At 45.1% G+C, this 26,018-nt stretch overlaps 1 protein-coding gene across 1 annotated transcript in view; it reads left to right on the plus strand.

The window, feature by feature from the left end:
* Positions 1-26,018, plus strand: part of LOC136601560 (scavenger receptor cysteine-rich type 1 protein M130-like) — a gene marked incomplete at its 3' end in the record, with an annotated part of 285,923 nt that overhangs the window by 226,836 nt on the left and 33,069 nt on the right. The window contains exon 6 of the mRNA XM_066588833.1: positions 12,165-12,476. Coding sequence (XP_066444930.1) covers positions 12,165-12,476 — 312 coding nt within the window. The remainder of the gene's footprint in view (positions 1-12,164; positions 12,477-26,018) is intronic.

Below are 26,018 nucleotides of genomic sequence, written 5' to 3' on the forward strand. Positions count from 1 at the left end.
CACGGACAAGGTGAGTATATATATTTTTTTTTATTTTTACACATTTTTGGATGATTTTCCAGGAATGGCTTATATTTTTAAGCCCTTCCCGAAAATTCATCCTGCGCTCGCCGGCAGCCCATTGCTTTCAATGGAGCCGGCTGTATTACCGGCTCCATTGAGTTCAATGGGCAAACATCATTCTTCTCTGCCACAGCTGTTACAGCTGTGGCAGAGGAGAATGATTTGTGTAGTATATGTTCTCAATGGGGTCAGCGCTGCTGCCGCCGGCCCCATTGAGCGCATATAGAGAACACAAGGAATCGCAGATAGCCGCGATCTGCGATTTCTTGTCCTATAATTTATCGGACAAGCGCATAACAAGCGCCCATGTGTCCAATACCATTGTAAAGCAATGGTTCTATAAAATCGCAGATCGCATGCACATGCGCAAATCGCGCGAAAAATCGCCCGTGTGACCAGGCCTCAGAGGAAATAATTTTGTCCTTTGATCCTCCCAAACACCTGATCTCTGCATTATATAAGGAGCTGCTGTTGCGGGAGATAGAGGATGAAGCCCTGGGATATGTGGGAGTGTGGGAGAGAGAGCTTGGTAGGTGCCTGCCATGTGAACTATGGAAAAAAGCACATATTCCAACATCCAAGATGGAGGCTTCATGTAAATTGCCAGAACTCAATGACAAAATGTCTAAGTGGTATAGAACTCTGGAGAGATTGAATAACATTTTTGATCTGCCAATGGCTCCCCTTTATGCTGCAGATGCTGGGTAGCCATTGGCACTTTGATTCATATCTGGTGGAAATGTGCCCCATAGCCACATTGTGGCAGGATATCGTGACCCTATACAAATAAACATGTGGAACAGCCATCAGGCTTACCCCTGAGGCTGCCCTACTATTTATATTCACAGTTCTTTATCCTTGCTAATAGCCAAATTATCCCCAGGAAGTGTTGTTCCTACATGCTTCCCTCTAGGGTGATGTAGCTGTATATGATCAACACCCTCATGTGGTTTGAGGAGATAAGATTAGATGAGGACAATACACACCCATGCTTCTATGCTACCTGGCAACCTTGGATTACTATCTGGGCATCCTCAATGTTCGATGACCGGGTCCTAACAATTAGGACCTAGGCTTGAGTAACCATATACTGTGTGTTCCTATGATAAACCGGAACCATAAGTGGTCTGAGACCAATCTCCTGTCCTGCTTTCCCCCGCCTTGTCCTTCCCCTTCCTTTTCCCCCCACACATTGGATTTAGTTTTTATTTGTTTATAACTATTGCAAATTAGAGACAGTGATATCTTTCGAAACATGTAGAATCACTTCCCAATAGAAGATTGGGTAATATAACACTTATTTGTTTATAACTGTGTCTACATAACTGATACTTCAGAAAAGACTGTCTTAATAAAAACTTTTTGAACATAAAAACTGCAGCTCATCCTTCAAAAGCCAAGCACTCACAAACCCTCATCAATGCAAACATAAAAAGTACTTTTTTTTTTAGTGGTGATACATAAATAAAACTAAGCTAAAGCCTCCAGGGCAGGGAAAAATCAGTAAACAGCATGCAGCAATGTGTTTTCCCCTAGTAGCTGTCCCCCTTCCTTCTCCCCTGGCCAAGCAGTCATTCCGGACAAAGGGAGATGGACAGGGGGGAGCTGCAGCAGCGGGAAGGGCCGAACACCAGTCACCTGCATGTCCTGGCGCAGCCACTGGGGAGAGAACAACAGCGCCGATTACCAGGAGCAGCAGCAGGGAAGGGGAGAGAAGAGAGTAGGACACCGACGATGACCCAGGGGAGAGAACGCCACTGCGGATGATCATCATCAGCAGTAGCGGGGAATGGGAGAGAAGGGAGATGGACAGCGGCGATTACCAAGCAGCCGCAGCAGGAAAGGGCGTGGGAACACAAAACTGCTGCAGGGAGCCTGGAAGAATTATAGCACCAGCGGGGAGCACAGCAGCAGGATCATCATACTGGCCTTCCAGGACCTGCAGGGGAGCCATTTCTGCAGCCAATCAGGTTCAGGGGGCATCACTGTTCTCTCCACCACTACTTCCTGGTGGCGTCAAGGTACAATAATACAAGCTAACATGTCATTTAACGACAAAAATGACTGCTGTAAAATTTAAATCCCCAAAATTGTGTAATTGTTTGTTTTTTCATTTCATTCTGCTTAAAATTTTTGGAAAGTTTCTTTTTTTTTTTTTTTATAATCAGTGTTTATTGAAAATTTTTTGATTATTCAACAAGTACAGACATGAAAAAAGATAGATTTGGTTACAATGTCTGATGCAAGACCATTCAAAATTGTTTAGAGTCTCATTAAAATATAGTACTTAAGTACATCAGCAGAAAACAGCGCAACCACGTGGCTATTAGGGCCAGGGTAAGCCCGGTCAGGGAGAAGGTCTCCACAACGGGACAGGCCCACGGCCCCAGTATGTTTGAAAATGGGAAAACAATGAATCAACACAGGAAAGAAGGGGAACAATACAAGGGAAACGGAAGGGGAGTGGAAAAAGGGGAAGGGGAGGTGGGGGGGATATGGGCGGAGTAGGGGATGATCCCCACCGGGATTTCCTTGGGGGAATAGGTCACTTTGGCTTAAGCTAATCCTGGGTCTCCGTTCTCGTAGGAGGGAGGAGGCGTAAGAGAGGGAATGAGGCACCACATCTCAAGAATGGTACTCGGCTTTGACTGCCACTCCATGGTGGCAGTCAGGGAGCCGCTGACACATCACCACACATAGATTGCAGTGAAGGGGAATCGGCCTTCAAGCCCACCTCATCTCTAATGGATCGCCATGGGCTCCATACCTGTATAAAGGTTTCGTGAGTACCCTGGGACCAACTGTGCAGCTCTTCGAGATTAAGGAGGAGATCTACCTTATCTCTCCACATCAACAGTGATGGGGGGTCCTTTTGGCGCCACAAGCGAGGGATGAGCGATTTAGCTGCGTCAAGTAAGTATGCTATCAGTTTTTGTTTCAGAGGGTGGAAGGTGGCAGAAGGCCTCCACAGGAGAACCACCTCAGGGGAAAGGACCAGGCCCGGAGACAGTTTCTCCAGTACACACCGGACGTCTCTCCAGAAGGGGGTTAATTGTGGGCAATCCCACCAAATGTGTAGATACAAGCTGGGAGCGACACCAGATCTCCAGCAAGAGTTCTGCGAGGCCAATTTATGGTCGTAGAGCCACTGGGGAGTCCTATACCATCTCACTAAGAGTTTGAAATGTGACTCTTGGGAGACGACATATGGGGAGAGACCAAAGGCCATCTTGAGTATAAGTTTGCAGTCGCTCTGAGTGAGGGATATCCGGAGTTCCCTCTCCCAAGAGGTAATAAAAGCGGGCCTGAAGTTCGCTGGAGGGGTTATATAGTGCTTACGGATATACGACATCTTCCTCCTGACTGGGCTGCTTCCCGCAAGTGTCGTCTCAAAGTCAGTCAAAGGCCTCGGTGACCTGTGTAAAACTAAAAAGTCTTTGAGTACTTTGGTTACGTGGGTAGTCACTAGGAGGGGGAGTGAGTGGTTGGGGAGAAGCTCCGCCAGTATGTCTGAGGGGGTTCTGTGGGACAGGAGGAAGATTTCGGAGATGTTTTTATCTGAGAAAATTTGCCAGGTGCCCTCTGTACATGGGTCCAGGCGTAAGTCGAGTATTTTATGCAGTGCGCATATTGGAGTGAGGGGGGAAGGGTCAGGGGCCAGAGACCCTCTTAATTCACTCCAGGTCTCTAGTGCTCCTCTGAGAAGAGGGTTTGACCTTTTCTTTACCCGTGTTATCTGATTAGGGAACCAAAGGTCCTGGAGTAAGGTAAGGCCATATCATCCTCTTGCGAGTGCTTGGATTACTGGGTCTTTAGTTGGTTTAACCAGCTCCATCCAGTGTATCATCTGGGCGGAGCGATAATATTCTCTGAGGCATGGCATGTCCATTCCTCCTTCGTTCCGGCCCCTGACCAGAAGGCCAGAACGATCATATGGAAAACAAAATGGAGGAGCTAACTACTTCTCACAACAACCTGATTGACTCTAATTATACTTTAGAGGACGAAGTAACCACCATTAAAAATAAACTTGGGGATTTAGAAGACAGAAATAGGCGAAATAATATAAAATTCCGAGGCATACCCGAAAACATTAGCCAACCTTAAGAATATCCTTGCTGATCCCAAGGGAAGGTTCCTCATTGTGACTGGCAACATAGACCATTGCCCTATCACCCTGGCTAATATTTATGCCCCTAACAAAGCTCAAATTTCCTTCCAAAACAAAGTTATAAAAAAAATTAAAATCTGCAATTTGGTAAGCTGATAATATGCGGGGACTTTAACATCACCCTAGACAGAGAACAACACTCAACGAATAGGCTTAGATCTTCTCCTATACTAGCCCCATGGCTTCACAAAGAAGCTTTATACGACTCATTCAGATGCCTAAGTTCCTCGTCTAGGGAATATACCTATTTTCCCCCATGACACAAATCCTTCTCTCGTATTGATCTCTTTTTAATAGATAGATGAACCCTCCCACTGGTCACTTCCTCAGAGGTTGGAATAGCAACATGGTCAGATCACGCTCAAATACTAATGAAAATAAAACTCAGTCATTTTAAAACAAACACAAAAATCTGGCGTATAGAAGTTCCCCTGATCAAATGCCCAATAAACAAAGCTGCAATTACTAAGGCCCTGCAGGAATACTTCATTTTAAATGCCGATCCCGAGATCAGCCCCTACACCCTTTGGAACGCTCATAAAGCGGTTATTAGAGGGGTGCTGATTAAACTAAACTATCAGCATAAAATAAATAAAAACAAATAGACAAACTCCTAAAGCAAATTCACAGTATCGAAAAGAAAATTCAAAAAAATCCTTTAAACATAGATCAAATAGACCTTAATACCCTCAGAAGAAAACTAAGAGCGATTCTAATAGAAGAACACAACAAGAATTATAACTTTATGAAAGCCAACTACTACTCCTCTCATAACAAGCCATCCAAACTGATGTCCAATATAACTAAACCAAATCCCATCAAAGCGAGAATTTCCTTCCTAATTAAATCAAAGTACCCTAAAACCAAAATTACACATCCACAAGACATAACAAACGAATTTAGCTCCTTTTATGCCAATTTATATAATTTAAAAGACGACACAGCAACGCCTAAACCAAACTCCTCCATTATCAATGATTTCCTACAAAAAAGGTCTCTCCCAAAAATAGACCCCTTGTGTCACACTCTTGACGACCCTATCTCTATAAAAGAAGTCATCTCTACAATTAAGTTACTTAAAAATTCCAAATCGCCTGGTCTTGATGGATTCACTAACGAATACTATAAAATCTTCGCACAGTCCCTATCTCCTCATCTTACTTCCATCTTTAATGAAGCTATGTCCTCAGGGGTCATGCCCCCGGAGATGCTCCAAGCCACTATCATTACTATTCCCAAACCCGGCAAATCATCGGACACCCCAGCAAATTTCAGGCCAATCTCTCTCCTCAACTCTGACACAAAGCTTTTCTCTAAAATGTTAGCATCAAGATTACTTCAATTACTCCCAAACTTAATACATAGTGACCAAGTGGGCTTCACCAAGGGAAGACAGTCATGACGGCACTAGGAGGGTTCTTAATCTCCTTGCCGGTGTGGGGTTGAGTCGAGCGCCTTCTCTCCTCCTTGCCCTGGATGCAGAGAATGCGTTTGATAGACTCCACTGGGGCTTTATTTTCGCCACCCTGGAAAAATTCGGCATCAGTAACAATTTCTTAAAAGCTATCAAAGCCTTATACTCCACCCAGTCCACCAGAGTATTAACTGATGGAGCCTTATCTGATCCCTTCCCGGTAACTAATGGCTCGAGACAGGGTTGCCCCCTCTCTCCTTTACTATTCATAATGGTAATTGAACCCATGGCCGAAATGATCAGAAGTTCCCCCCATGTTACGGGCTTCCCGATTGGAGGAAGACAGCATAAGATTGGTCTATATGCTGATGATGTTCTCCTAACCCTCGCTAATCCTATTGTCTCTTTAAGACACGCACAAAACATAATAACAGAATTCAGCAACGCTTCGTACTACAAACTAAATAGAAATAAATCTCAGATCCTTGGAATAAACATCCCCTCCTAGCTAAAAGAAGCTATTCAATCTGAATTTGAATTCACGTGGAAACCCTCGATTCCATACCTTGGTATAACTATATCCTTCCCAATAGCGGAAAGGGCCGCGATTAACTTGGACCCTTTATACCTTTCAATCCAAGAAGAACTAAAATCCCTGTGCAAGATCGAATACTCTTGGCTTGGAGGGATCATGCTATATAAAATGCTAGTCTTACCCAAACTTTTATACATTTTTCGAACTATTGCCCTCCCTATTCCCCATAATAGAGTCATTGAATTCCAAAAACAACTATCTAACTTCATCTGGAATAAAAGACCTAGAGTCGCTTCCACAATATTATTTCTTAACAGAAGACGGGGAAAGGGGAGGGGGGGGCTTGGCGTCCCGGACCTATGGGCATATTGCCAGGCTATCAACTTAAACATATCTAGATCCTGGTTTGGAAAGGCACAACATCCTCCTTGGCTGTCTATTGAAAAACAGTTCAACAAAAATAGGGGGCTGGACACCCTGCTATTGGCAACAACATCAGCTGAGTCCCCGCTTTACCCTTCTTCAGAGCTTAACTTACAAGCCTGGAACATCTACAACCTTAAACTAAAACCGAACACAAATAGAAAAGAGATCGTCCTCCCACTAGAGATTCTTAAATATTTTATCCCTGGGCTTTCTACCCTTCCCTGGTCTAAAGCAGGAGTAAAGTATATCTCTGATCTATAAGCAGCAGGTAAGATATTGTCTTTCCAAACTCTAAGAGACAATTACGGCATCTCCCCTAAATAACTTTACTCGTATTATCAGATGTGATCTTTCTTATCTACATCTCCCCTGGAAATATGCTTCCTACACAATGATATAACCACTTTACTCTCCAAAAATGTCCCCTTAAACATTTCCATGACTTGAAATTTCTATAATATTCTTTCAGGAAATACAAACACAAAAAAGAAAATGCACTTGCTAAACTGGGAATATGACCTGAAAAAATCATTCCCCATTGACCAGTGGCTGACAGCCTTTACTTGGGCAAACAAATCTACTCTATCCGCAAACCTCCTCCAAATACATTACAAATTGTTTACCATATGGTATTACACACCCTCCAAAATAGCAAGATGCTTTCCTAACTTAGACAATAAATGCTGGAGGAGATGCGGCCGAGAGGGTTCTCTCTTGCATTTGTTTTGGGACTGCCCATTAATACAACCTTTGTGGAGAGAAATATTTCATAATATGGCCGCCTGCAGACGAGCCGGTCGGATCCAGCGCAGACCGGAGCCGGCGCGCGGGTGAGTGACGTTTCTGTGCGAGGCTCTGCGAGCCCCGCACAGAAATAGGACATGCAGCGTATTGTAATGCACTCCTATGCAGGCTTTCTTTGGAGGAAATCCTGCGGGAAATACCGCCGCGGGATTTCCGCCCATGTGCAGGCAGCCTATATGGAAATTTTCAAACCACTCAGTGCCTAAATCACCGGAACTTGCCTACTACTAAATTGTAGATACATCCCCCTTTCAAAACGAAAATTGATTTGCCACCTATTAATGGTAGTCAAACTTGCCATTACCAGAAAGTGGAAATCTACAGTTCCCCCATTTGTAGCTGAAGTGGTTGATACCATGTCGGACCATTGCTCTTACGAAAAAATCCTTGCCTTGGCAGGAGATTCCACACCCAACTACCTAAATACTTGGAACCCTTGGTTGAAACATATACGATGAGCTCCTTGCAAATAGATAATTTAAGTTAAATCCACACACATTTCTCTTGAGGTTTTTTTTTCTCCTGTTCTGAAGACCGCTTTAAAGTGTTCTAGTGTGCTCTAACTTGTTCTTTCATAACCTTTGAAATGCTTTAAGCGTTTCTTTATAGCCTTATTTAGTGCTGCAAATGCTATCACTCTTACTTTATTTCATCAATATGCGCATATCATTTATTAATTATTTGTTTTAACAATGCCAACATCTCTAAAGTCATGTAATCTTGTAACCCAGATGTATGATAATATTTGAACCGAGGTGATACCTTTGATTTGTAACACTATTTTTCTTCATAAAACCCAATAAAAATTTATTTGGAAAAAATAAATAAATAAAACTCACCCTGCAAAAAACAACCCCTCATATGATTATGATTATGAAAAAAAGTTATGGTTTTTGAAGTTGGGGATGAAAAAATGAAATCTAGTTGGGTCTTAGGGGGTTAAGGTTTCTCTCCCTATTTACCTTCATGTGACATGATGAGGATTGTCTTCTGCTCTCTACACAAAAAGCAGTTCATATAATATCTGAGCAGTAAGAATCTGGGTATAAAATAACACATATTCTTCGCGTTACCACCTCTGATACCAGAACAGTGGAAATACTCTAATATCCAGCGTTAGAACTTACAGGATTCCCTACATACTGCTAATAAAGCTCATGTACTGAGAAAGAGAGGAAACAAGATATTGGGGGAAATCTTCTAGGGCCAGCATTTCTAATGCTGGTTTTAGGGACTTCCAGGCTGGACGAACTAGGCTGCAACCTGTGGTAAATTCTGTGCCAAAATCTGAAGGCTTCCTGCAAATTTTAATGCAAAATTGAAAATGGCTGAAAATCTACCTGCAATTCTGTATCAAAATCTGCAGCCAGACCTGCAGATCTTGGTGTTGAATTCCGCAGCTGCAGATTTGGCTGCGTCTTGTGGCGTAATCCCATTTGATGTGAAAGTACCCTTAGTATAACATTCCTGTATCTCCATGCACCTACACAGAAATGTACGTCAGGTCTGACGTAGCATACATACCTAACATAATTTACACTAGCTTCTGGCCGCCTGCAGACGGGCGGGTCGGATCCGGCGGCGAGAATTCTCGCCGCGGGACCCGACCCCAGCGCCTGCAGGGAGCAGCGCGTATCACCCGCGCCTGGCGGCCCCGGCTCTTTCATGTGCCGGCTGCCGATCAGCCGACGCATGCGCAGACCGGAGCCGGCGGCCGGGTGAGTGCGAGCCCCGCACAAAAATAGGAAATGCCGCGGTTTGTTTGCCGCGCGACATTTCACGCGGCCAAACCGCAGCCGTCTGCATAGGAGTGCGTATTGTAATGGACTCCTATGCAGACTTTCAGTGGCGGAAATCCCGTGGGAAATCCCGCCGCGGGATTTCCACCCGTGGGCAGGCGGCCTCTGGCATAGATTGTACATAAAACTATTAGTTTAGGAAAGCCATGTCCCCTCCTGAGCCCCACCTACTTTTTCATTAAAAAGGTCAGTGCAAAAAGAATGGTAACAATATTTTTAACAAATGTGGCTTACACAAAAATGTGCAACTTTCCTCCACCAGAATTCAGATGTAAATTACTTAAAAAATGTCCCTGATTGGCTTTTCTCCTCTTTATTACTAGATACTAGTAATTAGTAGAAAACTATAGCACCAGTGTTTCTTGTTGCACAATGCGCCACACAGCTTTGCTACATGGTACATACATTTTGATCCCGACACATCACATACAAAACTCTTCAACATCCATTTGATTCCGAAACATAACACACAGCTCTGCTACATGGTACATCCATTATGATCCCCACACATAACACACACAGCTCTACTACATCCATCCTCTTTTCCACACATTACACACAGCACATTACACACTAAGCTGTACTATCTCCATCCTGACCCCACACATCACACACACAGCACATTACATACAGCTCTACTACATCCATTCAGACCCCACACATTACATACGCAGCACATTACAGACACAGCTCTACTACATCGTACATCCATTATGATCCCCACACATCACATACAGTACACTACACACAGCTTTACTACATCCATTCTGCCCTCACACATTACATACACAGCACATTACACACAGCACATTACACACTAAGCTTTACTATCTCCATCCTGACCCCACACATCACACATACAGCGCATTACATACAGCTCTACTACATCCATTCTGACCCCACACATTACATACGCAGCACATTACAGACACAGCTCTACTACATGGTACATCCATTATGATCCCCACACATCACATACAGCACACTACACACAGCTTTACTACATCCATTCTGCCCTCACACATTACATACACAGCACATTACACACACAACTCTACTACATCCATCCTGATTCCCACACATTAGACACACAGCACATTATGCACTCAGCTCTGCTACATGGTACACCCATTATAATCCCTACACATCACACACACAGTTCTACTACATCCATCTTGATTCCCACACATCACACACAGCGCATTACACACACAGCTCTGCTACATGGTACATCCATTATGATGCCCACACATAACACACACAGCACTATTATATCAATCCTGATTTTCACTCATTACACACACAGCTCTACTACATGAATGCTGACCACACATATTGCACACATAGCTTTACTACATCCATCCTGACCCCACACATTACACACACAGGACATTACACACACAGCTCAACTACATCCATCCTGACCGCACACATTACATACACAGCACATTACAAACACAGCTCTACTACATGGTACATCTATTATGATCCCCACACATCACACACAGCTCTACTACATCCATCCTGATTCCCACATATGACACACACACACACACACACACACACACACACACACACACACACACATCACATTACACACAGCTCTACTGCATTCATCCTGATCCCACATATTACACACACAGCTCCACTACACCCATCAAGACCACATACATTACACACACAACACATAACACAAAAAAGCTCCACTGCATCCTTTCTGACCCAACACTTTACACACACACAGTACATTACACACACAGCTCTACTACATGGTACATCCATTATGATCCCCACACATCACACACAGCTCTACTACATCCATGCTGATCTCCACATATCACACACAGCTGTACCTCAAATCCACTAGTTGCCCTAGTGGCCATCAAAGTAGCTACACTGCTGCAAGATTATATGTAATATTGCAGCAGTATGGTCACTTAGATGGCCACTAGGGGGCATGAGTACAGCTGTTTTAGGTGGTCTGTGTAGCAGGGAAGGGTTTTCTCTGTGTTGGAACCAGCTGATTAGGTCAATTATGTGAAACCTGTGAGGGCAGAATTCACCAATCTGATGAACATCACTGTACTGTGAATCAATAGAGATTGGTAAATCCAGATATTATAAGAAGGACAAGAGATAATGAATCTGACATGACTAAGGGCTCGTCCACACTGGCATTAGCTGAACACACTCTTTTTCCATTCAAAAAACGGAAATAAAATGGAATGCAGTTAAACAGAAAAAATGGAACTACGTCCATTATTAATGAAACCCATTTAAATCAGTGATGAACAAAGCAAAAACATTTAATTCAGTTTGCATTTCTAGTTCTCCGCTCCTCATATGGGAAAAACTGCCTAAGGAAAATAACCCATTTAGAATAATTTGTTACTTTCCAATGTATATTCTATCCATATTGCATGCAGATGAAAGTGTACATTCAGGCTTCATCTAGTAATAAAGCTTTTCTGCAGATATTTTCCATGTTGCAGTATGTAGACAGTTTCAGACCTCCTGTATACACTCTTTGTCTACACAAATATACATAAACACTTGTGACTTGATGGTGTAGATGATATTTCTGGGATGTGGGGTGTAGTAAGAGATATTACTATTGGTCGCTGCTCTTAGGGATTCTCTCATGAAGACTGCTGTTATAAGAAGTTGGCTCCGGCTTCTCTAGTCCATGACCATCAGCTGGGATCTCTGGGAGCCACATCTGGGGATTCTGGTGAATTGACACCCATGTGATGCAGAATCTACCAGATCCACCAGCTGCCCCTCCTCATTCTGGCTCATAGAGAGGGACCTCGAGGACTAGTCACCCCTCTAAGATGTGCATTGTGATTAATAGGCATATGGAGAGGGGACGTCATGGTGAGACAAGCGCTGTTATACTAGTATTTCCTTATATTCATGGGTTTTTATATTCATTTCTGTTTATTTTCACAGCTCCAGTGAGACTTTATGGAGGAAACACTGAATGTGAAGGATTAGTGGAAGTGAGATATAAAGAAGAATGGATGGGAGTGTATTATGACACTGGCAACAGAGAAAACATTGCTAATATAGTTTGTAGAGAGCTGGGATGTAACACTGCAAATGCACAACATCGTCTGACCAGAGGGGAGATATTTGTGGATGATTACAGGAGGAGCTTGGATCTAAAATGTACAGGAGGAGAGTCATCCTTGTCACAGTGTCATGATTCTATACACGATGGTCTATATCCTTTTGCATCTCTGATTGGAGTGCGATGCTCGGGTAAGAGACATCTCTTTTCTATCCACACATCGGACTGGATACAGCATTATACCTGACAACATGTACAATAACTGCACCGACAACTGTTGAGAGAATGACACTAAATATCAGCCAGCAGCAGCTTCATCCAAAGATGTTTTTTTCAGCTATCAGTCCAATCATGAAGGGTTATTATACTGGTGTAAAAGACCCTCTGTGTACATGTCTGTGTGGATGAAGGACCAGTGACTATATAATCATGTGACCAGTACATGAGGACAGAGTTTAGCAGTACTGAGGATAGATGGTGGTGAAAAGCCTGTGATGATATAATCATTAGCGCCCAAACATGGCAGAGTTTCACCCCGCCAAGGACCTCCGCCCACATTTCTACCCTAGTCATTCAGTGTATTTGTGCCAGACAGGTAAAGCAATGCAATGGGAACTCATTGTGCACTCACCGCATAGGCTAGCCCAAGAAACCCAAGCATGGTATTACACATGAGGAAATCAGAGTGCCCAAATATGGCAGAGTTTCCACGTGCGAATGGCCTCGGCCTACATTTCTGCCCTAGTCAGTCAGTGGGTTTGTGTCAGGCAGGTAAAACACCGCAATGGGAAGTCTTTGTGCACCCACAGCATAGGCGAGCCCCAGGAACTTAAAGATGGTGTTACGCATAAAGAAATCACAGCGCCCGAACATGGCAAAGTTTCACCCCATCAAGGACCTTGGCCCACACCCTCAGCAATCGTGGGCATAAAGCGGACTTCGATGATAGTACAGCTGTGAACGTCTCATTTAATTATTTGCGGTTGCTTTCACTGCTCCAAAGACTGGATTAACCCGGAACAAGTTCCACAGGCCCAACCTGGTGCAGTTGCTTTTCCCGCAGGACATAGGCCTCTGCCTAAACCCCCAGCAATCGCGGACATGAAGCAGACTTTGATGCTAGTACAGCTGTGAACATCTCATGAATGCAGTAACGCTCCTCTTGTTTGGCCCAAACTAGTGTCTCAGATAACTGTGATAACGCGGGAGAAAATACATGTTGCCCAGTGCTGATCCATGACAGGAGGAGGAGGTGGCATTAGAAGGCCAAGAAACCATGACCAGGACCCGCTATAGTCTGTGTGGGAAGTATGTGAGCGGGCCCAGGGTCAGGCTCGGTCCCAGCCTCCACCTTGTGTGACCCAAGGTGCCTTGAGTTACATAGCAATGGGAAATCCATGTGTCCTCACACAGATAGCTCAACACTGCAAGGGGAAGTCTTTGAGTTCCTTGGGCTCGCCTATGCTGTCAGTGCACAAAGATGGTATTACACAGGAAGAAATCAGAGTGCCTAACCATGGGAAAGTTTCACCCTGCCAATGACCTTGGCCTCGGCCCACTATTCATGCCCTAGTCAGTCAGTGTATTTGTGCCAGATAGGTAAAACACTGCGATGGGAAGACTTAGTGCACCCATAGTATAGACAGACCGCTGTAACATTCCTGTAGCAAAGGTATAAACAGACCCCCGTAACATTTCTTTAGTAAAAGTATAGGCAGACCCCTGTAACATTGCTGTAGCAGTAGTATAGGCAGACCCCAGTAACATTTCTGTAGCAGTAGTATAGGCAGACCCCTGTAACATTGCTGTAGCAGAAGTACAGACAGACCCCTGTAACATTTCTGTAGCAAAGGTACAGGCAGACCCCTGTAACATTTCTGTAGTAAACATATAGACAGACCCCTATAACATTTCTGTAGCAGAAGTATAGGCAGACCCCAGTAACATTTCTGTAGCAGTAGTATAGGCAGACCCCTGTAACATTTCTGTAGCAAAGGTATAGGCAGACCCCTGTAACATTCCTGTAGCAGAAGTATAGGCAAACAAACACCGGTAACATTTCAGTAGCAAACGTATAGGTGGACCACAGTAACATTTCTGTAGCAGAAGTATAGGCAGATCCCTGTAACATTTCTGTAGCAGAAGTATAGGCAGACCCCTGTAACATTTCTGTAGCAGAAGTATAGGCAGACCCCAGTAACATTTCTGTAGTAAAAGTATAGGCAGACCCCAGTAGCATTTCTGTAGTAAAACTATAGACAGACCCCTGTAACATTTCTGTAGCAGAAGTATAGACAGACCCCTATAACATTTCTGTAGCAGAAGTATAGGCGGACCCCTGTAACATTTCTGTAGGAAACGTATAGGCAGACCCCTGTAACATTTCTGTGGTAAAAGTATAGGCAGACCCCAGTAGCATTTCTGTAGCAGAAGTATAGGCAGACTCCTGAAAACAAAGATCTGGTACCGTGTTAGCCAGTAGAGCAAAATGTGATTGTTCTCAGCAAGAGAAACGACGTAATCTTGTAGATATGATACCTTTTAATGGCTAACAAAAATACATGATGTAATAATAGCGAGCTTTCGTACCAACGCAGGGTACTTCTTCCGGCTTAAATGGATTGGATCTGAAGAGGCATGCATATTTATACACACTTATAACATACATACTTATGACAAGGCACAGATATGGATGTGATTGGTTCGCACTTAAAAGGAATTCTGCAAACCAGAAAACAAACTTTTTTTGTCTAGGCACTGATAGCGGAGTGAAAGTTTTATGGTCTCTAAATTACTGTTGGAGGGGGGGGGGAAAGGTCAACAGGCTCGAATTGTTATAAGAGATACACAAACATTTTTAGCTAAATACTGATAAGGGAGTGAAAGTTTATGGTCCCTGAATTACTGTTGATGGGGGTCTTATCTGTGCAATCAAGTCTCACACTTCCCATTCACACATAAATCCTGGGGAATAGTTTAACCCAGTATTCAGCGTGTCAAAGGTTGTTATCAATTTATACTCCCAAATTCTTCTGTGGTTTTGTGACTTGAAACCACCCTTCAATATCAAAACTCTCATATCTCCTATGTCATGTCCATGGCTAGAGAAGTGTTCGGCCACAGGTAATTCTCTTCTTCTGTAACATTTCTGTAGGAAAGGTATAGGCGGACCCCTGTAACATTGCTGTAGGAAAGGTATAGGCAGACCCCAGTAAGATTTCTGCAGCAGAAATATAGGCAGACCCCAGTAACATTACTGTAGTAAAAGTATAGACAGAGCACAGTAACATTTACATAGCACAAGTATAGGCAGACCCCTGTAACATTTCTGTAGCTGAGGTTTAGGCAGACCCCAGTAAGATTTCTGTAGTAAAAGAATAGACAGACCCCAGTAACATTTCTGTAGCAGAAGTATAGGCAGACCCCAGTAGCAATTCTGTAGTAACACTATAGACAGACCCCTGTAACATTTCTGTAGCTGAAGTTTAGGCAGACCCCAGTAACATTTCTGTAGGAAAGGTATAGGCAGACCGCTGTAACATTTCTGTAGGAAAGGTATAGGCAGACCGCTGTAACATTTCTGTAGGAAAGGTATAGGCACTCAGTAACATTTCTGTAGGAAAGGTATAGGCAGACCCCAGTAACATTTCTGCAGCAGAAATATAGGCAGACCCCAGTAACATTTCTGTATTAAAAGAATGACAGACCCCAGTAACATTTCTGTAGTAAAAGTATAGGCAGACCCCAGTAGCATTTCTAATTCACAGACGTGACTTGTACTAAAACTTAAATTTTATTAATATGCGATTAAAATACGAAAAAGGGCACAACACTGACAAACATACAAAAAAACAAAAAACCATGTGAACCATAAAATAGATACCCGTCCAACACGTTTTTTTCACAGGGACAGAGTGGAGTTTAGAGATTCCAAAGGACTCTATTAGGCTCTTGTACAACCATAATCAAACGAGCCCGTATAATCTCCCTCCCCTGTTCCTTTGGGGTTGCTCTGATTCTCGGTCTGGTGGAGTGTTTGTCATCATAGACAAGAAAATACTCATCGAGTGTCATAACCCAGGTTGTCACGGGTACCACCACCCTTGTGGCCCACCTCACCTGTTTTTTTGTATGTTTGTCAGTGTTGTGCCCTTTTTCGTATTTTAATCGCATATTAATAAAATGTAAGTTTTAGTACAAGTCACGTCTGTGAATTGGGCATTAATTTAACTAGCTTGACTTAACTGCCTACCCTCTGAGAACCCAGTAGCATTTCTGTAGTAAAACTATAGACAGACCCCTGTAACATTTCTGTAGCAGAAGTATAGGCAGACCCCTGTAACATTTCTGTAGTAAAAGTATAGGCAGACCCCAGTAGCATTTCTGTAGTAAAAGTATAGGCAGACCCCTGTAACATTTCTGTAGGAAACGTATAGTCAGACCCCAGTAGCATTTCTGTAGTAACACTATAGACAGACCCCAGTAACATTTCTGTAGCAGAAGTATAGGCAGACCCCTGTAACATTTCTGTAGCAGAAGTATAGGCAGACCCCAGTAACATTTCTGCAGCAGAAATATAGGCAGACCCCAGTAACATTACTGTAGTAAAAGTATAGACAGAGCACAGTAACATTTCTGTAGCAAAAGTATAGACGGACCCCAGTAACATTTCTGTAGCAAGAGTATAGGCGAACCCCTGAAACATTGGTGTACCATGAGTGTAGGCGAAGGCCAGAAAATTTAGTTAGATAACAGTATAGGCGAGGGCCAGAAAAATTAGTGTACCAAGAGTACAAATGTACCCCTGAAAAATTGCTCAACTGAGAGGGCAGGTGAAACCCATAAATATTTCTTAAAGAGACAGCTCGCTGTTGCTTAATTTGTAACAGAGCCTGGAGGCAGCCCTGTTAAAAAAAAATGGTTTATGTAAAAGTATCAATACTTTTGAAAGTTTGAAAAATTGTAAAAAAATTGTAAGCAGAGCCTTTTGGGCCGCAGAAAAATTGGCAGTTCAGCGTGATGACATGATGTTTCAGAAGGAGGAGGAGTAGGACTAATATCCGAGAGAGATTGACAAAGTTTATTCCCCCTTTTTTCCGGTTATAGAGAATGAATTTTTCTCCAATTGAGCGAACAGAATCTTTAGGTTCCGCTGCTCTCTGCAGGTGGAGAAGAGAAGTCTGGGGAAATCCAGGCTTTGTTCATCTTTATGAGTGTAAGCATGTCGGCACTGTCAATTGACAGGCGGATACGCTTATCCGTCATGATTCCCTCAGCTGCACTAAACACCCTCTCTGACAAGACGCTAGCGGCAGGGCAAGCCAGCACCTCCAGGGTGTACAGCGCAAGTTCGTGCCACCTGTCCAGCTTTAACACCCAATAGTTGTATGGAACAGAGGCATCACGGAGGACGGTGGTACGATCGGCTACGTACTCCCTCACCATCTTTTTACAGTGCTCCGTCCGACTCAGCCTTGACTGGGGAGTGGTGACACAGTCTTGCTGGGAAGACATAAAGCTGGCAAAGGCCTTGGAGAGTGTCCCCCTGCCTACACTGGACATGCTGCCTGTTCTCTGTGCCTCCCCTGCTACTTGGCCCTCGGAACTGCACCTTCTGCCACTAGCGCTGTCAGATGGGACGTTTACCATCACTTTTTCCACCAGGGCCCTGTGGTATTGCATCACTCTCGTACCCCTTTCCTCTTCGGGAATGAGAGTGGAAAGGTTCTCTTTATACCGTGGGTTGAGAAGGGTGTACACCCAGTAATCCGTGTTGGCCAGAATGCGTCTAACGCGAGGGTCACGAGAAAGGCATCCTAACATGAAGTCAGCCATGTGTACCAGGGTACCAGTATGCAACACATTGCTGTCCTCACTAGGAAGAGGACTTTCAGGATCCTCCTCCTCCTCCTCCTCTTCAGCCCATAAACGCTGAACAGATGAGAGGCAAGCAGCATGGGTACCCTCTGCAGTGTGCCCTGCAGTCTCTTCCCCCTTCTCCTCCTCCTGCTCCTCCCCCTCCTCCCCTCCAAAACGTGCTGAGATATAGACATGAGGGTGGTCTGGCTATCAAGCGACATACTCTCATCCCCCGTCTCCTGTTCCAACAGCGAAGCGTCGGTCCTTATGCTTTGCAGCGAACTTTTCAGCAGGCATAGCAGCGGGATGGTAACGCTAATGATTGCAGCATCGCCGCTCACCATCTGGGTAGACTCCTCAAAGTTTCCGAGGACCTGGCAGATATCTGCCATCCTGGCCCACTCCTCGGTAAAGAATTGGGAAGGGTGACTCCCACTACGCCACCCATGTTGGAGTTGGTATTCGACTATTGCTCTACGCTGCTCATAGAGCCTGGCCAACATGTGCAGCGTAGTATTCCACTGTGTGGGCACGTCGCACAGCAGTCGATGCTCTGGCAGATTAAACTGATGTTGCAGGGTCCTGAGGGTGGCAGCGTCCACTGTGCACCTTGCCGAGCAGGTTAAGTAAGTGAGGGTAGTTTTTCAGAAACCGCTGAACCACCAGATTGAAGACGTGGGCCAGGCATGGCACGTGTATTACGGCTGTTGTCACACACGACCATGCCCGGTTGGAGGCTTAGCGGCGAAAGCCAGAGGTCGGTCTGCTCTGTCAGACCCTGCAACAGTTCGGGGGCTGTGTGCCTCTTGTCACCTAAGCTGAGTATTTTCAGCACAGCCTGCTGACGCTTGTCCACCACTGTGCTGCCGCGCCACGCCATACCAACTGCTGGCGACGTGCTCACACTTCTTAATTGAGAGGTAGACGTGGGGGAGAGTTTGGAGGAGGTGACATAAAATGCCACAGATACCAGCACCGAGGTAGGACCCGCTATTCTGGGTGTGGGTAGGACGTGAGCAGTCTCCTACTCTGACTCGGTCCCAGCCTCCACCAAGTTCACCCAATGTGCTGTCAGGGAGACATAGTGGCCCTGCCCGCCAGTACTTGTTCACGTGTCCATGGTTAAGTGGACATTCCCAGTAAACATGTTGGGGAGGGCACGATTTGTGTTGCAGGAGAGGTGCTGGTATAGGGCTGGGACGGCACACCGGGAAAAATAATGGCGACTGGGGACCGAGTAGCGCAGGACCGCCGCCACCATGTTTTTGAAAGCCTCCATTTCCACAAGCCCGTACAGCATCATCTCCAGGCTGAATAGTTTGGCAATGTGCACGTTTAAAGCTTGTGTGTGCAGGTGGGTGGCGGTGTATTTGCACTTTCCTTCCAACGTTTGTGTTAGCGACATCTGAACGCTGTGCTGAAAGACATTGCTGGATGGAGTTGAGGACAGTGGGGGGTGAGGATGTGGGTGCAGGCCGGGAGGCGCTCGTGCCCGTATCCTGGGAGGGGGATTGGATCTGTGTGGCAGGTTGGGGCACAGGCGAAGATGCAGTGGTGTGACCCAGAGGCGGAGAACGGCCTTCGTCCCATCTTGTGGGGTGCTTGGCCATCATATGCCTGCGCATGCTGGTGGTGGTGAGGCTGGTAGTAGTGGCTCCCCGGCTGATCTTGTTGCGACACAGGTTGCACACCACTGTTCGTCGGTCATCCGTGCTCTCACTGAAAAAAAATTCGTACCTTTAAACACCTAGCACTCTGCATGGAGGCTTGCCGCGAGGGGGTGCTGTGGTAAACAGTTGGGTGATTCTTCGCTCTGGCCCTGCCTCTACCCCTGGCCACCCCATGCCTCTTCCAACCTGTACTGCTGCTGCACTTACCTTCCCCTCTGAAGCCCTGTCCTCAGTAGGCTTAGCAAACCAGGTGGGTCAGTCACCTCATCGTCCAGCTGTTTTTCCCCCGAATCCTCTGTGCGCTCCTTCCTCGGACTTACTGCCCTTACTACTACCTCACTGACAGACATCTGTGTCTCATCATCCTCCTCCACAAAAAGCTCTTCAGACAGTTGCAGGAAGTCCCCAGCCTCATCACCTGGACTCCGGAAACTTTCCAAAGGTTGGGCATCGGTCATGACAAACTCCTCAGGTGAGAGAGGAACCGTTTTTTCCCACTCATGGCAGGGACCCAAGAACAGTTCCAGGGAGTCTGCCTGCTCATCAGAATATGTCATTTTTATGGAGTGAGGAGGCTGGGAGGAAGGGGGAGCAGCAGCCAGAGGATGCCGAGTTGCAGTCCCTAGGCTGGGAGTAGTGGACTGCGTAGAAGATTGGGTGGTAGATACATTGCTGGACGCATTTTCTGCCGTCCACGACAGAACCTGCTCACACTGCTCTGTTTGTAATAAAGGTCTACCACGCAGACCCATAAATTGTGATATGAAGCTGGGGACCTCAGAAACTTGCCCCTCTCCTAATCCCGCAGCAGCCGGCTGTGATTCACCATGCCCAGGAACTCGGCCTGTGCCCATACCCTCATCTGGACGTCCGCGTCTATGTCCTCGACCCTTACCCCTACTCCTCACCATGGCAGATTAGGAATAGAGCAGGGCCCAAATAAATTACCCCACTATACATCACTGACAATGATCTGGATTATGATTTTCTCTAGCAGGCTTTGGGGTATTTTGTCGCTTCCAAATTGTATCGTGTGCACACATCGTGGAGCAGATTGAGACACGAGCTGATCAATCTCATATCCAAAATGGCTCTCTGCCCAGAAACAGCCAGACAGGGCCTTTTATTGAAAAGGATAACACCTGCCCTTTATGGGCGTTTAACAGATTACATCAGTAACATATATGATTCTCATTTGTCGGATCATATAGAATCCCCCGCCTCCCCCTCTCCCCACCTCTCTCAAGTAGGAGCCTTTGTCTTTAACAACATGTGGCCAAATCTGAAAGTGAAAGTAGATATCTCTTTGTTGAAGAAGATTCTGTGTGGGGGATGGGGAGGACTGGGAAAACACTCAAGCAATAACATATAACACTGTGATTTAACTCTTTCCTTATGCAGCAGAGTTTCACATTAGGCTGAAGTCACAAAACACACATAATACGTCTAGTGCAAATCGATAGACATTTTATACTAATCATCATGTCTATCACAATCCCCCCTTAAAATGTCTATCCTCTAACTCTCTATCTAATTTTCACAGTTCTCTGCGCATGAGCCTATAACTGGAGCGCGTTGAAGGTTCGTTTTAGAGTCTTCAAGGGGGTGTAGGACTTGTCCACTCCTTCTGGGGATGCATCCAGCAAACTCATGATGGGAACGGCTTTTCCAGCATCCGTTTCACAGGTCTCTCTGACACAGGGGATAACACAGCAGACTAGAACAGAAAAGGTAACCATCAGTTCACATACAACAGCGACGCCCGTCTGTGCCAGGATCCTTTACCACCCGCTCATCCAAGGCGAGTGCTGGTCCCAAAAGTTAGCTCTTTTTAGTTAGTGCGGTCAGCTTCTTAATGGCAACTGCGTCTTTACCCGCGGGTCACGTGTCGTCTAGGATGTAGGTACAACAAGTCTCCCCTATCATCTTACAGACACTCCCCTTTTTAGCTAAAATCATATCTAAGGCCATTCTATTTTTTAAAAAGTCATAGTCGAGGTAGGTCCTATTGGTCGACTCGTCCCTATAAGGCGTCTCTAGTATAATTTATAAACCACTGCTAATTATAATAAACATAATTAATCCAATCAACGTTTATTTACCCTAATGATCAGGAAAATGGACTCGAATCTAGTTTTAACTTGATCTCTAATTTTTAAAACTTGTCAGGTACCCCCCTTGGCTATCCTATGACGTCAATGTATACGTGTAGATCAAAACTACCACCAGGGGTCTCTCTTCTCGCTCTAGTATAATGTTACAATACTAGTAGCGTGCACAGGTCCGCACGGCGTGGAACTCCCTAATCTTCACCCACACCAATGTCCCTCCTGGAGATAGTCCTAATGGTGAACACGTCCAGGTCGCCTCACCCTGACCCTACACTACCTAGTGACAAGACTGGAAGGAACCGCCGTACCTATGCGAAAAACAAGGATAGACCAACATGACAGGACAACCACAAAACACAGACTGAGTTGGATCGAGATAAATTAACTATTGGGGGTAACCTCATTATCCTCAATGCTGTCTGACAGGATGTGGAGGAGCATAAGGGCTTTACTAAGGCACACTCCCCTGTCCAATTACCCTCCAGGCGGGTCCTCTACCTCATGTCTCCACAAAGCCAGTAAACGTCTCCTAAGGACTGGACCTGATTCTGCATCTATTCCCCTCCTATCATACTGTAGGAGGAGCAATACCCGTTGGTGAGTTCCCCAAAAATCTCCCTCCACCCTGCCTATTTGCCTGGCAGGTGTAGTTTCCAGGGTAGTCAGTAATACTCTCTCTGGTGCAAAACACTTAAGTAGTTATAGAGTATTCCTTCTTCCACCTCTCACGGACAGTGTAATTTGCGGAAATGTTCTTGAAGAGACTAATGAACCACTCTTCAGCATCTACAGGGAGATTTAGGGGGACCACCCCGAGTGTAGTCGGGCACTACCGCACACGCAACAGTTAGACTTGTTGCTCCTGTTAGCATCATACCTCATCAACTCCAGCCAGAGATTCTGGTCAGAGTATCCAGTCGCTACTGTCAAGGTGTCCTCAAAGGTAGGGTCGGCTATGATCATCATGTTCGTCAAGGTCTTTATCTTATGGTGGAGGGGGTTAATTATGGGCACGGGACTAAGTGAAGGCTTCCATTCCGGTGCATCTACCATATCCCTTATTTTAAACTTCCCTAAGGGATCTGTCCTCCCGTACCGGTATGTCCCCAGACTGTAAGTCCCCCCGTCCCCCGGGCTTGGATCTCCCATGGTTAGTGTAACAACCGCATTAAAACCAAGCAACATACTAAGTTCAGTCTTCCAATACCTGCTGTCCTTATTATTCTCAAAGAGGGTTATATGACTAATCAGGGATTTCCCGCTCTTATCTTTCTTATTTAAGGCACTTCGCGGTTTATAGCACCAGTCTATTCCTGTGTTACATCCCACTAATCCCCAATAACTGCAGTCTTCTCCCCAGACGTTATCAGTGGCACAAACATATTGTATTCCCCGGGTATATAAGTCATATAACCAGCTGGACTGAGCTAAATCTGGCCTGCGGTGGGATCTTGCGCCTAGACATGGGACCACAATACAATAGTCGAAGGAATATGCGGCTACTTGAGCATTGGACGAGTTATACCAGAAGGTAGCCATACCCTCATATTCTTCCGACTAAGGATTCTAGTTGCCACCCTCCTCTCTCACTAGCCTTAACCAGAGTAATGTCTTTGGCACAACTAAGACTGGTCTCCCGGATCTAAAGCTTTCTTACAGTATGAAGCATGGATCCATGTAAGTCTTTCGGCTAGTTTCACAGCTGTGGCAGTAGTCAGAAGCACCTGGTAGGGGCCATCAAATCGGGGCTCAAGAGGGTGCTTCCTGAGGAACTTCTTGACGCACACCCAATCCCCAGGCTGCAAGATATGTGTCCCAGTGTCTGCCTCTGAGTCTGGAAGAGAACACCTGTGCATAGGCTTTGGTTAGTTCTTTAACAACGGAAATCACATACTCAGTCAACACATCAGATTGTAATTGTAACTGCTGAGGATAGTAGCAACCTAGCCTTGGGGCTAGCCCAAACAATCTCATAGGGAGATAATGTATAATCCCCCCTGGGTTCATATCTAACACTGTATAAGGCTATTGGAGGACAGTCTTTCCAAAGTGGCGTCATTTTTAAGTATCTTACTTTTAGCGTGCCACTACGTCTCTCCAGCTTTCCATTACTCTAAAGATGGTACAGTATGTAAAAGGCCTGGGATACATCCAGAGCAGACATGACATGTTACATTCACCTGCGAAGTTTATACCTCTGTCTGACTCTGAATCACTTCTGGTACCCCACATTCACAGTTTACCTCGTTCATGAGCTTCTTTGCGGTTACCTACTTGTTTGCCTTGGTAACAGGGTCGGCCTCCAACCTGCAAAGACATCAACAACAACAAGCACATATTCATACTTCCCAACAAGTGAGAGCTGAATGTAGTCAATTTGCAATCCCTGAAATGGGTAGAGTGGTCCCGGCAAGTGTGGTGTGGCAAATTTACTTCTGCCCTGTCTCACCCATGGCATAGATCATGCTAAACCGGACAAATTATGCAGCAGCTACAGAGAACCTAGAAGTCGCCCAACCTCTTTCAAGCGTCGTCGTCAGTGCTGCTTTACTAGGTGGGTCTTTCTGTCCATCAGCTGGGCCATCATGGGATACAGGAACTGTGGTAGGCAAGTGCTGTTGACTGTTCACCACACGCTGTCCTGTTTCTGCTGCTCCCATATTAGTCCATTTATTCTTTCCTTCCTTGCTGGCTTGTAACTGTAAAAGTCTTTAGCATATCAAAGTCCAAATTTTTGTCAATGTCCAAAGTTTTTACCACTGACTCATGCCGTCAGTATCTTTTCTTCTTTCTTCCACGGCTTGAGGGCCGCTGCCTTTGCTATGCTGTCAGCGAGGGTGTCGTCTCTCGCCTCTCCAGTGTAGGAATCGGTGCGAACTCTCAACTTTGTCATGTAGAAGCAGGGCCTCCATGCGACTCTGTACCGCTGCACCATTCTCAATTGGTTGTCCTGCTAAGGTAAAAACTGTCTGGCCTTCCATATTGGGCCGTAATCATGAGCTATGCCAAATGCATACCAGGAGTCAGTGTAAAGGGTTGCCATCTTACCTCTCGCCACTCTACACGCCTTAGTGATGGCCTTTATTTCCGCTTCTTGTACTGAGACATGCGGAGGCAGAACTTCTGCTTCTAGGACATCTTGTTGTGTGACCACTGCATATCCGATGTGGAGTCATCAATCCTCACCCTGGTACCATCTGCAAAAAGCTCAACATATGCATTATCAACAGAGGTTCTGATAACTGTTTGCATACCTGCAGTTTCTTACTGAATTAGTACTAAATAATCGTGCTGATGTTCTATTTCACATGGCTCAGAATCTTATCTTATTCCATTTATTTTTTTTTCAAACCCAATAGCTGATCTACAACACCTAGATCATCTATGGCCCAGATCACCTCTGCCTCCCCCCTTTTGAACCGGAATACTCAATGGAAAAAAAAGAGTAATTGCGTTCAAACTAGTAAACCAAGAGGCACAAAAACAAGCACTTTGTAGGTCAAGGTGACATTGTATGCAGCGAAGTCTGAGCGAAAATCTCCTTCCAAAAAAAATTTTTTCCTTTCAGGTCGCAGTTAGCATTTTTTTAACACAAGGGGGCGCAACACAAGTAAAATTTTACGTCACCCAGTGTAATAGTATTTCAGGGAACGTCCAGCGTTTAGCTTTTACTCTCCTGTCGGAATATAATTATAGCTTCAGTGTAGACTGACACTAGAATGTACAAAAGACTTAAAGAAAAACTAAAGAATACGGATGAATTAACATCCTACTCTGGGCAATTCAGTCCCTCTTTCTTCACATAAAAAGTAAAATTACTTCATCAAATTGCGTGAAAAAGTTTGCTGGGTGACTATAGGGAAATTATTTCATCTGTAGGAGCCTTCCATAACATCATCGGTCTGAGTATCCATTGGAGATGCGGGCAGTGGAAAACAGAGCCCCTTGGGAACATGAGAGAGCGTCCCCTGTCATGTATTCCTGGTCTCTGCCCCCCATGCATCAACTCCAATCTTCCATGCACTATAAACCAGCTTAGTCATCTACTATGTCCCAAGCTGCATCTTCACAAAGGTTTGTTTCCCTGAACTTA

The sequence above is a fragment of the Eleutherodactylus coqui genome, unplaced genomic scaffold, assembly GCF_035609145.1.
Source record: "Eleutherodactylus coqui strain aEleCoq1 unplaced genomic scaffold, aEleCoq1.hap1 HAP1_SCAFFOLD_168, whole genome shotgun sequence".
NCBI classification, from domain to species: domain Eukaryota; kingdom Metazoa; phylum Chordata; class Amphibia; order Anura; family Eleutherodactylidae; genus Eleutherodactylus; species Eleutherodactylus coqui.